Source organism: Dasypus novemcinctus, chromosome 5 (assembly GCF_030445035.2).
Source record: "Dasypus novemcinctus isolate mDasNov1 chromosome 5, mDasNov1.1.hap2, whole genome shotgun sequence".
Taxonomy (NCBI): Eukaryota; Metazoa; Chordata; class Mammalia; order Cingulata; family Dasypodidae; genus Dasypus; species Dasypus novemcinctus.
The window spans coordinates 123,800,946-123,817,881 of NC_080677.1; the positions used below are offsets into that span (position 1 = coordinate 123,800,946).

The 16,936-nt window shown below is 35.6% G+C and overlaps 1 protein-coding gene across 2 annotated transcripts in view; it reads right to left on the minus strand.

Annotated features, from left to right (window-relative positions):
* The window catches only part of LOC101442448 (TRPM8 channel-associated factor 1), a 49,603-nt gene extending 33,177 nt beyond the window's left edge, over window positions 1–16,426 (minus strand). The window contains exon 1 of one of the 2 annotated variants that reach the window (XM_004474146.4): window positions 16,109–16,426. In XM_004474146.4, the coding sequence (XP_004474203.2) occupies window positions 16,109–16,391 (283 nt within the window). In that variant the 5' untranslated portion in view covers window positions 16,392–16,426. The remainder of the gene's footprint in view (window positions 1–16,108) is intronic. The other variant, XM_071215326.1, reaches the window with a different exon arrangement.
* Between the last annotated feature and the right edge of the window lie 510 nt (window positions 16,427–16,936).

A 16,936-nucleotide genomic window follows, 5' to 3' on the forward strand; every position in this document is an offset into this window, starting at 1 on the left:
ACATTTTGTTTTAACCAGTAGTTTGATTTTAACTCCCCAAACTAGAATAAGCAGTCAAGAACTGTTCTTAATTTTTCTTTAGATTGTTCAGTTCATTTAGGTCATAATTCGGTTGAATGGATGGACAGGATGAATGAACATGGATGTAAAAAAGGCAATACTAGTATCATTCCAGCCTGACCTAGAAAACGAAATCACAAATTTCCTGTGCTATAGGTCTTATCTTATTCACGCCCTTTTCTTTTAATTTTCTCACTTAAGCCTTTTGTTTTGTCTCCCAATGCCTTCCTTAAAATTTGAGCTGATTCTACCTTCTCATTTCTTTCTGTCCCAGACTCTTCACTATTAGTGATATTAAAAATCCTAAACCCTTTCTTATTTCTCACTACCCTTGAGTTTCTTTCTTATTTCCTTTCCAGTTTTCTGCCCAGTAGCCCTGCTTCTGTAATGGAGATTGCCATGAAATCCTAAAATTCACTGTAATAACATTTGAAAATTAGGTTCTGTAAATACTGAACAACATGTGAATGAATGAACAATTTATTTAAATTCCACACTATACTATGCAGTTCTTTAAAAAACATGAATTCAGTTCATACCTTGAGGAATGCCCTCAATATATATTTTCAGCAAAAAAAGGTTCATGATCTTAATATTTTTGCAGGAAATAATGCTATAAGGTTTGTTTATGTTTATCTATACACAGGAATAATAAGGTGATATTTTGCTACTTCAGGAAGTGAGAGAAGGTTAATCAGTATTTTTCTTAGACACTTTGTAATTTTTAAAAATTACAAATATTACTTTGAAATTAAAAAATAGGATTATTCAGCAATACCATTCTAAGGTATCTATCCAATGGAAATTCATACACATGTTCACCAAAAGACATGTACTAGAATCTTTAAATCAGCACCACCCACAATAGTCAAACGTTGGAACCTATCTAGATGCTACTCTACCAGTTCCTTTACCCCTAGTGCCACAATGACCTCTATTAGCTGGGTGACATAAACTGTGGTGTATTCACAACAAAATATTGTACAGCAATGAGAATGAATGATTTGGATTTTGTGCAATATGGCTGAATCTCACCAACATACTTTAGAGTGAAAGAAGCCAGAAACAAGACTACATTTGATATGATTATACAAAGTACAAAAATAGGTAGAACTAACCTTTGATATTAAAAGGTTTGATTCCCAGTAATGTTCTTTTAATGAATTTATGTGGTCCAAGACTGTGTTCAATTTGTAAAAAGTAATTGAACTGAATATTAATGATATGTTTATATATATGCTTACATATGTTTAGATATTAATGCACACACACACTGTACTCTTAAAAGAGTTAAATATAGTATACTTTAGTTCCAGAGATGTAGCCGATCAAATACTCTGAATCACAGTATTGACTCAAACAATATATAAATAACATATTATAAATGCATCACTGGGATGATAATAATATAAAAGTAAATAGCCTGCAAAGCCAAAAACATAGTGAAACCAGAAACACTGTAGGAATCAAGCACAAAATCTGGCTTTTGTCTTGAAGTTTTCGCAAAATTCTGGAGAATGTATGGGTGTGGCTCTGTGGGGTTTCCAGTCTAGGCAATTGAGGTTAAACTCACATAGAGTACTTTTAAAGTACTTTTAAAGACATACCTGCACAAAGTTTGGACATAAAATAGGTAGACATACACAGGAAAGATAATATGTAATATACAGTATAACACAGAAGAAGATATGAATGCATCTTGCCTGTCTTAACCCTGCTGGAGTATGGAGGAGAAAAGTTACTAAGACTTAGTAAACACAAATAAGTTTCCCACATAGTTTTCAATCTGAGTTCATACTACCTGTGTGGTTTGAAAAATCAGAAGGAAATAATTTAATTTGAAGTCATCCAGGTTTGGTAGTATATTCTCAGTTGGTAGCATCAACTACAGATTTTTCTGAAGAAACTTTACCTCAATACAGCTAGAAAAAATTCCTACAGAAAAAAAAAATATTCCATGGATTAAAAAAAAATATCACATAGCATTCAAGGATACAAATGAATGAGAATATTCACAAACAAGAGACATCAGAAATGGGCAGAATTCAGATATTTAAATTAGTAGGCACAGAATATAAAATAACCATATTTAATATATTTGAAAAATAAAATTTAAAAACTTGAACAAGAATATACAAGACTCAAATTGAACTTCTAGGAAGGAAAAATACAATAGTTGAAATAGAATAGTTCAAATTTAAAATTTATTAAAGAGATTAATTGGAAAATTAGATGAAGCTGAAGAAATAATTATTGAACTGGAGCTTCATCAGAGGAAATTATTCAAAATGCACTTTTTAAAGCCAAAGTGAAGGAAAATACAAAAGAAGATACAAGATATGACTAGTAATGTATGAAGATCTAAAATGCATCTGGACTGAGTTCCAAAAGGATGTAACAGAAAAACTAAGCAAGAGTTAATATTAGAAGAAATGATTACTATGAGGTTTTCCAGAGTTCTCAAATGACACTAATCCTCAGACAAGAATCCTAACAGATCCAAGCAAAATAGATTAAAAAAAAAAATACACATCTAAGTATATCAGAGTGAACTAAAGGACACAGGACACTAAGGAAATAAATTAGAAGTAGTCCAATGAATGAAAGGAACAGATACTTATAATTAGACTCCTCACCACCTTCTCAGCAGGGAAAAAAAAACAGAAGACACTAGAATAACACTTCCAGTGTACAGTGAGATAATTATCAATCTAAGAATAACTATTCAGTTAAATTATATTTCCAGTACAGAGCTTCAAAAAAATTCATTTCAGACCAATGAAAACTAAGAGTTTATCATCAAAAGACCTGCATTAAAGGGAATTCTAGAGTGTATACTTTAAGAAGAGGGAACATAACCCCCAGATCAATAGTAGGACATGTGAGACATGATTCTGGCATTGAGAGAATATGTTCTTTACAGCAACACTTCCACTGAAAATAGCAATAAAAGCTGAACAACAACAACAAAAAAGGAAACAACTGAAGACTTTTAAGAGAAAACAATACAAGCAGGAGGTGAGTAGCCACAATCCTTGACAGGAAATCACAGGACATGAGCACCACTTTCACTACGGCATTTTCTAATTTTCAGTTCAGGATAACTGAGTCCAAGCAGAAAGTGTCTGTTCTAGGCGACCAAAACAACCGGAACTACTCAAAGGGCAAACTTGCAGACAAGAAGAAATGTCAGAAAAATGAAAGCAAAAATCAATGTAAAAATTCCTGTTATGTGATTTTCTGACTCCTAGACTAAGTATGCAAGGGAGAGATTCTAAGAAAGCTTGTAGAGAATAGTGGCTGGAAGGCTAAAGAGCTGAGAAGTCACTTCAGTAGGACACTATTTTGGGAATAATGCAGTGGAGTTGAAGCCCCATCAAAATATCCATTAAGGAAATTTAATCCAAAATTTAAAATATTCCCACAAAAAACCAGAAAGATTTCATAGTGAATTTCATAAATATTTGAGAAAAAATAGTAATATTATAAAAACTCTTACAAAGAATAGTAGAAGAACTCTTCCCAACTCATTTAATTATGCCCAGCATAATACCAACACAAAATCTGAAAAGCATAGTGTCACAGTTGATATTGTTTATGAATTCCAAAAATAGATATTGGATTATGTTTGTAAACTGATCTGTTTTCCTGGGTTTATTAGTTTATATTGGATTCAGAGATTTCACTTTTACTTGATTAAATAATGATTAAGGCTTTGCTTGGGTCATGTTGGTAGGAGAAACCTCATCGTAGAGAAGAGAGGTTGGGATTTTGATATTGGAGCCCCAGAATTAAACACACAGAGAAGCAGATATGTGAGGAAGGAGAGAAAACTCCATTTGACATGGCAGAGGCCCCTGGAAGAGAGATGAGTTGTTTGCCTGATAGTCTACAGCTGGTCTTGTGGAGTGAGCAGGGTAGCTGAGCCAAGAGAAAAATGAGCCCCAGGAAGAATGGAACCTAGGAAGCTTGAACCTTTGCAGATGTCGGCAGCCATCTTGCTCCAACACGTGGCAACAGACTGGTGAGGGAAGTATCTTATGCTTTATGGCATGGTAACTGTAAGCTTCTACCCCAAATAAATACCCTTTATAAAGGCCAACAGAGTTCTGGTATTTTGCATCAGTACCGCTTTGGCTGACTAATACACACATACAAGAATGTAAAACCATAAGCTAATATCTTTCTATGAACGTAGATTTAAAATTTCTAAACAAAACAATAAACAAATCAAACTCAACAATTTAATAAAAATGAATAGTCCAAAAACAAACTCATGTATATACAATTACATGACTTACAATAAAGTAACTAATGCAATTCATTGGTGGTAAGATAGTTTTTTCAATAAACATTTCTGGATCAATTAGATATCTGTATGGAAAAATGAACCTTGATCTTACCTCATGCCATACAAAATAATAATCTGAGATGAATTGTAGACATAGAAATGGAAAGATAAAAAAATTAAGCTTCTTGTCTAGAAGGAAACCAAAGGTAATTTCTTTGTGATCTAGGGATAGGCAAACATATCCTAAGTAGGATTCGAAACAGTGCTAACCATAAATATTTAGATTTATTAACAATGAAAGTAATTTTATTAAAATTATGAAAATTAAGAAGTTCTTTTCACTAAAATATCATTATTGAACTGAAAAGGCAAGCCTTAGATTGAAAAGGGATATCTGCAATTCATTGATATAACAAAGAATGCATAGCCAAAATATAATTAAAAACGCCTATCAAATCAACAAGAAAAAGACAAGCAACTCCTCTACTAAAATGGACAGAAGACATGAGAAGATACTTCACAAAAGAAGATATTCATGTGTCCAATAAGCTTATGAAAAGAGCATTATTGAACAAGAAGATACCCATATCATTCTGGTTGGCTGAAATTAAATATTGTAACAATAGCAAAAGATGGCAAGGATCTGGAACTCTGGAACATGCATATATTTTTGATGGGAAGGTAAGCTGATATAGCCATTTTGAAAAACTGTTTGGAATTATGTATTCAAGCTGAATAAGTATCTACTTAATTATGGAAGTTTATGACTACCAAAACACATGATCACAGCAGCTTTATTTGGAATAGCCAAAAAACTGGAAAAAAGTCAAATGTCCATTAGCAGGAGAATGGATAAATAATTCGAGATGTATCTATTAAATATAACACTACAAAGCAAAGAAAAAGAACAAAGAACTCTTATATGAAATTATGTGTATTAATTTCACAGACCTGATGTTGAATGATATACATCAAACACAAAAGAATACCAACTATATGATTCACTTTATGAATATCAAGATTGGGTCAATCTATTTAGACAGAGGTCTGACTAGGGCCAGTGAAAGAAAGTATTGCCTGGGATGGGGGAAGAGGGAGTCTTCTGAGGAGCTGGAAATATTCTATTATTATATCTGACTGCTTACAGATGTAAAATTTATCAAGTTGTAAACTTAAGATTTGTGAATTTTACTATATTTAAATTACACCTTAATTTTTTTTTTAGGAGGTACTGGAGATTGAACCTGAGACCTCAGGTTTGGAAAGCAGGTCCTTAACCACTGAATTCCGCCCATTCCCTTAATTTTTATAAAAGGAAATAACTGTAAGCCATTATGTTGGCAAATGTATTGGAAAATATAAATAAACACTGACTTTATGAATTGTAAACATTTAATAATTTTGGGTGGGAATGAAAATTAAATTATTGAGAATCAATGCAATTTAAATATGCTAAATAAAGTCTGAATAAAAATAGTGAAGTATGTTATAAGTCAGAATGTTATCAGTTAAGTCTGTAATAAAACTAGAATAATCCTAAAACATTAGACCTAGAACATGTAACTTCCAAACAAGTGGAGAAAAAAAATGGAGAAGATAAGAAGGAAAAGTAAAGTAGGATGGAGTGGCATGAAAGAGACAAAAAAAAAACCAACCAAACAAACAAACAAGAATAATAAAAGTAAATAGTAGAAATAAGGATAACTATCACTAATCATAATGAAGAATGAAATTATTTAGTGACAAGTTAACAATTGTCAAGCAATGTATTTTTTAAAAATGCAGCTAGATAAGTTTACAAGCTATATATACTTAAAACATAGATCTAGGATTATTTAAAGTGAAAAGATTAAAAAAAAGATAAACCAGGCAATCACCAAGCAAAAGGAACCATGATTTGATAGCTGAACATTAGACTTCAAAACCAAAACATTAATAAGTATTTATAATGTACAATACCTACATTACGACAAAGTATTCAATTCACCCAATTCAGTAATAACAGTCTTGAGATATAGAAATCAAAAATATATAGATTCACAAAGAGAACTGTTGAATACACCATCACAGTGAAATATTTTAACATACCTATTTCTTTAACTGATATTTAAAGCAGATAAAACAATTGGTATAGATATGGAAAATTTGGACTGTATAATTAACAAACTTGTTTTAAAGACATACGAAGAACATTATATAATTAGAGACTACGTATTCTATTCAAGTACACAAAGAAAACTGACCTGTGCTAGGTTATAAAGCTAGTAGCTTCAACAAATTCAAAGGGATTGGTATCTTACGTTTTCTGACCGCAATGTAAATGTTAGGAAACATTTACTACAAGATGATAATTTTTTAAAACTTTATATGACCAACAGGAAACCTAAGTAAATACTTCTAAAAGCTTCATAGCTCAAACAAGAATCCATATTGGAAATTTTTAGATACTGAAAACTAAACAGAAAATTCACCTCACAACTTGTGAGATGTGGCTAAAAAGCAGCGCCAGATATTTTAAGCTTTAAGCTTATATAAAGAAAAGCTGAAAATTAATGAGCTAAGCATATAAGTTAAGGGTTTAGGAAAGAAATAATAGAATAAATCAAAGAAAGCAGGAAGAAGTATAAAATAAGAGTAAAGTAGCCTAAATAGAAAAGAGTTGTTTTTTTTAATTTAAAAGATCTAATAAAGGAGACCAAGTTCTGGCAAACTTAAGCAAAAAAAAAAAAAAGAGAGAGAAAGAAAATATACAGATATCAGTGATGAAAGGGAAGTGTAATAATAGATATTGGAAGAGATTTAAATAGATAATGAAAAGAAAGTATGCATAATTTTATTCTATTAATTTTGAAAACAGACATAGAATAGTAAATTTCTTGTAAAACGCAATTTATCAAATTTAACCCATAAGAAAACATAAATATTCCTTTAATCATCAAAGTGATTGAGCCATCAATTTAAAAAATTTCCAACAAAGAAAACTGCAAACCCAGAGTGTTCTGCAGTTGATTCAAGAAAAAGTTCAAGGACCAGATAATTCCAATCTTGTACAAATTCTTCCAGAGAATAATAGCAAAAGAGAGAGCACTACCCAGCTTATTTTATAAGATGATTCCAACACATGATATAGTCCAGAAAGGGATAAATTACAGGTCAGTATTACTCATAAATACAGATGCAAATTTCTAATATTAATTTTTTATTTATGTATAAAGGTTATTGCACATTTATCAATAAGGATTTAATTCAGGAAGGCAAAGTTGGTTAAACAATAAAAACTACCACATTAACATTTTGAAACCACCACTTACCAACCCACCCCCCATCTGCCACTTACTAAGTCACTTTTCAGAGTAGCCCCTCCCTTACTGATTTGTATAAATCTCTACTTCCCTTTTGTTCAAAGGCTCACATTCTCGTGTTTATTTGTTCAAAGCTTGTTGCCTAGACCACTTGGTCTAGAGTCTAGTCGACCTGGGCTTTCTTCTGTTCCTGCCCGCGTTGTTGGCCTTTCAGTGAAGTTTAATTTCTAGAGAAAAATATGGTTCTGGGTAAAGACATCTCTTGGGTGACCAACTTTGTTAAGGTGCCCGTTCTTATGCAAAACCTATCTGGTCTCTAGTGGTGGGTTCAGGTCCTACTGTGGTTACTGGGTTAATTTAAGATTGTTGGTTCAAGTCCCACCTTAACCCAGCCTGGTTATTGATTAAGATTGTGGGGTAAATCCCCTCCTTAGTCCAACTGGATTACACTGGATGCAGGTCCCAGTCATGTGATAACCAGTTACTAAAGTCCTATGTTCTGGTTGTGGGTTCGAGTCCCTCTCGGGTCTCCCTCCTACTGGTATCCAGTTGCACCACATACCAATTCCTCTCTCCCAGAGCATGTCTGCTGTAGCTAAGAATGGAGCCAGTGCTCTGTACATTTCCAATTTTCCATTTTGGTCATTCTGAATTGTCAGTTTAATTCTGTAAACACCTTTTATACTCAGCACCAAAAAATTTATAACCATGGAAAATGCTAACAGTACTGATGGCTGCTCTTTTGTAAAGATTTATTTTATTTATTTCTCTCCCCTTCCCCTCACCCGCCCCAGTTGTCTGTTCTGTGTCCATTTTTTAAAAAAGATTTATTTATTTATTTCTCTCTCCTTCTCCCCCCACCCCAGTTGTCTGTTCTTTGTGTCTATTTGTTGCGTGTTCTTTGTCTGCTTCTGTTGTTGTCAGCGGCACAGGAATCTGTGTTTCTGTTTCTTGAGTCATCTTGCTGAGTCAGCTCTCCGTGTGTGCGGAGCCATTCCTGGGCAGGCTGCACTTTTTCTTTGGCGCTGGGCGGCTCTCCTTACGGGGTGCACTCCTTGCGCGTGGGGCTCCCCTACACGGGGGACACCCCTACGTGACAGGGTACTCCTTGCATGCATCAACACTGCGCATGGGCCAGCTCCACAGGGGTCAGGAGGCCCAGGGTTTGAACCACAGATTTCCCATGTAGTAGGCGGATGCCCTAACCACTGGGCAAGTCTGCTTCCTGGAAATGGATTTTTTTTTTTTTAAACACTCCTGACCTCAATATAAATTAGAAACCGGAGAACAGTGGCTGGAATATGGGTCTCTCAGTTATTGCAGTTAGGGTTGTTTTGTCAAAAGAAGAGAAACGAGAAGAAACACCCTACGCACAGTCTTTTATGTCTTTGTATCATAATAAAATGTCTTTGTATCATAATTAAAGTTTGCAGAAAAGTACAAAATTATAGTTTAAACTAATAAGTTTTATGTTTCTTTGTTTCTATGGTTTTTTTTTTGTCTGACTCATAGCTAAAGATTTTAATAGAAAGCTACAGGCTCGCTATTTGTGTCTGTCTCTCTGATGTGTATTTTCCTACTCCTGGATGGTAATACCAAATTAACAAATAAAAAAAATCTTAAAAGAGCTCTATTCAAATTGCTTAAAGATAAGTAATTAATTTATGCACATATATAGATTAATACTCCTGGAGTTCCAGAAATTAAAGAAACCAAACTTCTAATATTTTCCATGTAAAAAGAGTTTTCATAGAATTAAATCCAAATGTTTTAAAAATTTATGTGCATTCAAGCTTGAGGGATTGTCCAGAGCTCGTGGTCCTGACTGTTTTGGGCTCTGGGGTGCAGGGTGCTGGTACTTGTGGATGCTGTGGACAGCCTGGGCATTCACTGCAGGAGAGATTGCCTGGAGCTTCCCGAAACAGTAGCGACACCCCCCACCAAAGCTCTTCACTTGCTAAGAAAGCACTGTGCCTTTCAAAGTGACCATTAAGGCGGCCGGGGGAAACAGCAGAGGTTCTTCCAATTGTCCAAATCACATTGTCACATCTTTAGGCAAAATAGATCTGGCAACTGGAAACAATTAGAAATGGGGGCATACAGGCTTTAATAGATACAAAGTCCACCTTATTTGTCTTAAATCCCTGCCCTTATTAACACTCCTCCTGGAATACAGAAACAATTCAAATGGTGTGTTTACAAATCATACTTTGCATAATTTGTCCAGTAAAATGGACCTCTCCTTACTGTGGAGCTCCAAGGGAATTTCCAAATTTGGAATTACTTTTCCTCTAATACTTTCTTTCATGAAGGTAGCTGCAGTAGTAAGGAATAATTAAATACAATTGCGAAACTTTCAAAAGGTTCAGTAAGTAAGGAAAAAATGTTCTTGAGAGCTGTGGAGGAGTTCCTGGATTATGCTTAAGACAAATTAAACAACTGTAGTATATTTCCCATAACCTGATACTTGGCATGCTTTCGAGGTTGGTTGTTCATAATTTTGAAATGTTATAAAAACAAAGAGGGTTTTAATCTGCAATGGAGGATTTTGTAAGTCTGCAATTAAATCATAGTTTAGCCATAATAATAAACCAGACCTCCCTACTTGCCTACAGAAAACTGTTTCAGAAATTATTAATAATATAGCTCACTGGAAAACTAATAAAATGGCAAATTGAGAAAAACAATATTTCTGAAAATTATACCCTAAAGCAGCTATGTCTTTTGCTTAGGTATGATCTCCCTAAATTATAACATTATATTTATCAGATCTTTAAATTGATGTAAAATGTAAATCTGTGTTTAACAAAACTGAGTTATTACTTCGACAAACTTATTTTAAGAATAATCGTGTTATGTAGAATCCTTGAAGACAATTCAAAGATCTTTTTGGGAACTTAAGGGATGCATTTATAATGTATATATAAAATATGTTAGATGTGCTTTGTTAAGAAAAGGGAATAGTTTAATCCTAAAGTAAAATGTCTGGTTTTCCCAAAATGAGAAACAGGAATGTATAGGACAAAATCTAAATGAATATACAGAGTTTGTAGAAAGAATTTTATTTGTTGAGGTCAGTGCTAGCTAAGATTTAAAAGGCTTATAAAGCTTAAGAGCTTTCATATCAAACAGTAAATTCATGCCAAAACGATAGCGTTTGGTTTTCCCTCTGTTAAAATGATGAGGTTTCTTTCAATTACTAGACTGATGTTGTGTGAGAAATTATAAAAGTTTATTTTCCATCTGATATTCTGCCCAGAAGACAAAAATTTCTATGTCATATAAGAATAATATTCTTATTGATATTTATATTGACCTTAAGAATGCTTTTTTCTTAAACATTTCTAGTGGGTCCCTGGGAAATGGTAAGGGATTTGTTCTTTTGCCTTGTATAAAAGAGGCACCAGAAATAGTTAAATTCATTGATATGTTACGGGTTACATGGGAGGTGTTGTCAAATCAAAGATTTTTTAACCTTCTGTTGGTTGAATTTGCATGGTTAAACTGTTATTCATATGAATATTTAGAAATTATATGGAATTTGGTAAGGTTCTCCCTGTTGGTGTTATGCCCTAACTCAGCTTTATTTGACATGGAACTTAGAATAGGGAACAAGATCATGGTATTCTGTGCAGGTTGATGCAATAACCTGACACATTTCAGAGTCATTTTGATATGAAATGAAAAAGTGGTTGTAAGGTCAGTTTTGGGGAAGGAAAGCATGGAACTATTAAACTTCCCCACTGGGAATTCCTGCTATTCTCTCAAGAAAGAGGAGTTCCCAATTTACTGAAACTGTAAATAAGGAATTTTTCAAGGTCTAAATCTAAGATCTTCTCCTTTTTGGAAAACATAAATTATCCCTATTCAAACTCATAACAATGAGACCTACGAAAATAAACTCTGGAATATATGAGTCCTCCTCATAAAAGGAACTATGCTAATAAGACAAGCCCTTTACCCTGAAGCTTGCACTTTTGAAACATTTCTATAATGAAAAAACTAAGCTTAATTATAATTAATGCCTAAGCATCACCCCCAAAAAACCACCTTGTTGCTCAAATGTGGTCTCTCTCTTTCTCTGCCGAACTCTGTACCTACCTCATCTTTAGCCACTCCATTAAGCCTGCTTTCCCCAGATGGTATAAAACCCCGGTACCCATTTTGTTTTGGAAGACTAATCTGATGTTTGCCTCCAGTCTTCTCCCTGGTCGAATATGCAATAGACTCTTTCTTTTCTGGAAATTCTGGTGACTCAGTATTGTTTCTGTGCACATCAGGCAAACAAATCCATTTAGGCAGCAATAATTTGTAAAAGAGAAAAATGATATGCTTATCTTAATAGCTACAGAAGAAGCAGCTGATAAAAATACATTTATGACAAAAAACCCTTACCACAAGAAGAAGGGAATTTCCTTATCTTGATAAAAGGTATTTATGAAAAACTGTAACAAACAACATATCTAAATTTGATGTCAGGACAAAACAAGATGCCCATCATGACTTCTATGCAACAGTGTCCTGGAAGTCACAGTCAGTGCATTAAGATAAGAAAAGAAATAAACAGTACGATTAGAGAGGGAGAAACAAAACTTTCATTAATTTCAGATAAATATGATTGCCTATGCAGCAAATCTGAAGGTATCTAGAGGTAAATTTAGAATTTTTAATGCAGTTTATCAAATTTGATGCACGTATAATCAATACACAAAAGGCAAGTACATTTCTATAGATCAGCAACAATCAGCTACAAAACATAATTTTTAAAAAACATTTACCATAGCATAAAAAATATAAAATATTTAGAAATAAATTTAACTTAAACTGAGCAAAAGGAAAACAACTGAACTGAAATTGAGCAAAAGGAAAATATAGTACAAAATATTGAATAACATTAAAGATGACATCAATAAATAGCATCATATTCCAAGTTTATGGACAGAAAGATTCAATATTTTTAAAAGGTCATTTTCACCAAAAATGATACACAATTTTAATACAATATCAATCAAAATCCCAATAGTTTTGTTTGTTTGAATGTTTGTTTCTGACTTTGGAGACATGGAAAGTTTATTTAAGTATTTATATGGAAAAACAAAGGTCCAAGAACAGCAAAAACACTCCAGAAGAAGAAAAAGGGGGGGAGGGCTATTTTTAATAAATTTAAGACATATTAAAACTGTAGTAGATAAAACAGTTTAGCGTTGATTCAGGTTAGAAAAATAGATAATGAAAGAGAGTAGGGAGCTTAGGACAAATTCATATATATATGGAAATCTTCATTCAGATGACTGGTGCTGGGATGATTGATTATCCATATGGAATAAACAATAGTATAAAAATCAATTTCCTGGTGGATTAAGACTATTGCCAATAAAAATTTAAAAACCGTTATAGTAAAATTATTTCATGATCTTGAAGAAACAATTTTTTAAACAGGACAACTATAAAAGAAAATACTTACAAGTTGAAATTAAAATTCAAAACATATATTTATTGAAAGAAATGTGGGAAACGGTTAAGTTTAATTTTCACAAATGGGCAGCCAAATGGGCTCTGCTGTTGGAGGAGGTAGGGGAGGGGTTCTACTGGCTTTGAAAGTTGGTGCGGAAACAAGGGAGGGCCAATGATGAGTGCTGGGGGCGAGGCCAGAGCAGGGGGAGAGCCAATGGTGAGTGCTGGGCGTGTGGCCGTTAGTGAAGGCTGTGCCAAATTTGAAAAAAGCGCCAGGGGTGAACGCAGTGCTGAGCCCCCCTAGCCCTCTGGAGTGTAGGGAAATCTGGAGAGGGGAATCAGAGTGGAACCACATAAATTAGTTAGATTTCTGGGATAGGCTGTAACCCCTGAAGTACCCAATCAATGGGGAACAGGAGAGGGACCCATGTGTTAGATTTAGGTTATAAATTTCACTGTTCCTTGTTGTTTGGCACGCTGGCCATTTTATCCAGGTTGTGTGCCCATTCTTGCAAGATTGTTAATAAAATTCTTTTCTCTTCCACAATTGGGTGAGCTTTTGTTTTGTTATAGGTGCAGCTTTCTTTCTAACAGAAACAAAAAAGAAGAGCTAAGTACCCACTGGAAGCAGATATTTGTGGCATATATAACTTATAAAAGTATTGATTAACATCTAGATTATTTTTTTAAAAAGCACTCCAATGAGTTAATAAGAAAAAGACAAACAACCCCCTATGAAAATGGGTAAAAAAATCCAGAATTTCAAAGAGAGAAAGCGCAATAGCTCATCGGTATATGAGAAAAGGATCAACCTTATTAGTTATCAGGGAAATGCTAATTAAAACCACAATGGAATGCTATTTTATACCTGCCAGATTGGTTAAAAATGAAGTTTGATAACCAGGCATTATGGCAAAGATGTGTATAAACAGAAACTCATCCTTTGCTGGAGGGTGTATAAATTGGTTCAACACTTTGGAAAACAGCTTGGTATTACCTAATGAAGTTGAACATACACAAATCTTATAACCAAGCAATTCTACTCCTGAGCATATACCATAGGGAAACTCCTGCACGTGTGCCTCGAAGTCATGTAGAAGAATAAAAATGTTCAAGGACAGCATTATTTATTAATTTATTAATATCTCCTGTAGCAGGTGGGCTCTAAAATGGTCTCCAATAATCCCTTGTGTATTCATGCCCTTTTGTACTTTCTTCCCTTTGAGTATGGGCTGGATTTAGTGACTTGCTTCTAAAAGATAGCAAAAATGATGGGATGTCACTTGGCTTCTGTCTTTCTCTTCTTCTCTGGGACCCCTGCTCTGAGGGAAGCAAGCTGCCATGTTGTAATTAGCCTCTGTGGAGAGGCTACATGACAAAGACCTGATGGATCCAGCCAAAACTGGTGAGACCAAGAGGCCTGCCAACAGTCATGTGGTTGACCTGGGAAAGGGTCTCACACCACCATTCCCAGTCCTGACATGACTGTTGTTCCAGCCAATACTTGACTACAGCCAGTGAGAGACCCTGAGCAAACTCACTCCCATATTTCTGACCCACAGAAATTGTGAGATAATAAATGATATTGTTTTGGTTTTAAATCATTAAGTATTGGAATAATTTATTACACAGCAATAGGTTACTAATACATCTCCCAAACTGGAAATAACTCAAATGTCCATCAGTAGCAGAATAACTAAATTGGAATATATTTGTACCATGAACAATGAAAATTAAGGATGCCTCAAGGATGAATCTCAAAATTTAAGCTTTTGTTTTGTTATGTACAATAACATACTATTAATTTGAAAGTAAAAAGTAGGGTAAACCAACACACGCATATTTTTGGGATACACACACAAATGGTAAAATTAAAATGAAAAGCAAGGGAATGATTAATACAAAAATCACCCTAGTGATCACTTTTCAGGGAAGGGAGGGAGGTAAGAATGAGTTGGAACACAAGAAGCTTCTATGGTAGTGTAATATTCTATTTCTTGACATAGAAAATCTGAGACATTCATTTCACTGTTTTTCAAACATTCTAAGATGTTTCATACACTGTTTTGTGCATAAGTTTATCATCTTTTTTTATAAAATCAAACCAAAGGGGAAAAAAGAGAAAAGTATTAAAATGAAATTAACAGTTTTGGAGGATGAAAGGATAGCTGGTTGGCTGGCAAGTTAGACAGAGACATCCCATCCTTTACGTCTGATTAGATTTTCACTTCTCCCAAGAAATTTCCATGATTATCCAACTGTCAAAAATCCTTTTCTCCTACATTTAGTCCTTCTCCCTCCCTTGGAGGATGAGCCAGGCAACGCAGTGACCTGCTCAGTGCTTCTTAACTGGGCACTGTCAAATCCAGCCCTTGCTGCTTCAGGTAAAATGCTCTCTTCATTCCAGACTAGTGGTCTGCCCTGAATCCCTGCACCCACGCTCACCACCACCTTTCCCGTATACCAGCACCTCCCCCCCCCCCGCTTCCCCCCCCCCCCCCCACATTCTCAGAAGCCTTGGGCTCTAAAGTACTAGCAAGGGTGAAAACTCCACCTTAGGGGGTTATGCAGAGGCAAGTCAGCCTAAAGAATTCACGAATATCAAGCCCCCAGAGGTGAGATAACATCTCGTCCGTGGTTCCATTTAGCTCAAATTTTACTGGCTCCCTGCAGAACACAAAACAAACCACAGGAAAAAAATGAGATCCGCAGTCTCCTACAAAGCAAGAGTGAATAACAATGCGGCGAGAAAGAAATGGAGACCGAGCTGCAGAAAATACAAGTAAACCTCAAGGAATTCTCTCTGGAACATTTCTGCTACCTTGGGGCACACACAGGGGCCCCAAACCAATCCACAGCCCCTCGCCGACACCTCCACGAATGCACAGCGTTCGCGATCTCTCCCACCGCCTCCCCACCCGGACATCCCTCCCTCCGGCCTATGGCCTGTGTCCCCACCAGGCCTTTCCCGGTCCAGAACCCATTCCTGAGCCTCACTCACCGTTGGCCCGGCTGTTTGCCTGCAACGTTGGCTCAGAGGCCGCGAAGGCTGGGCCAGATGGGAGGCGGCTGTCCCAAGGGGATGGAGCTTCTCCGCAGAGAAGGGACCGGGCAGCGGACGCCAGGCCTTGGGACGTGGAAAGTAGGAGGCGGGGAAGAGGGCGAGAAGGAGGATGTTCCCAGAAGCTGATTGGCGCCCCGCTTAGTGTCAGTTTCTTCCGGGAGCTGCCCTGAATCCTGGGTGAAAACCATGGCGTCCGCCCCCGGGGCATGCAGCAGTGCATTTTGTTAAGTGAAATTCTGCAGCCCCTTTAAGAATGAGGAAGCGGTTGATAAATAATGACAGTTTTTTTAATATAACGGAGTACACAACTGTTTCCAAGGATGAGTTAAATCTATGGGGCCTAGATCTATTTTTAAAATAAAAATATAAAATTGCATAAAAATGGAGCGTCTACACTTGCCTCTTCTGTCACTTTTACTGAACCTGTATCTGGTGCTGGGGTTGGTGTATACTCAGGAGACTTGAATCTCTGGACTGTCCATGTGCCAGCTGGGCCCTGAGCCTCAGCAGAGTTGCAACTCCTACTCTCCAGTTCCTTGGACTTACCCAGGTCAGCTAACAGGGAGGTAAAGATGGTCAACCACCACACTAGGGAACTGAGAGTGCCTATAACTGCAAGCAGGACAATCACATACATCAACCATGTGGGATCTAAGCCCACTCTCGATTTAGAGGTGAGGTGGACATCACCATCCCAGGGTCCACAGGATGGAGGAATAAAATATGGATTAGAGTGGACTTACTGATATTCTACTATGAAACTAT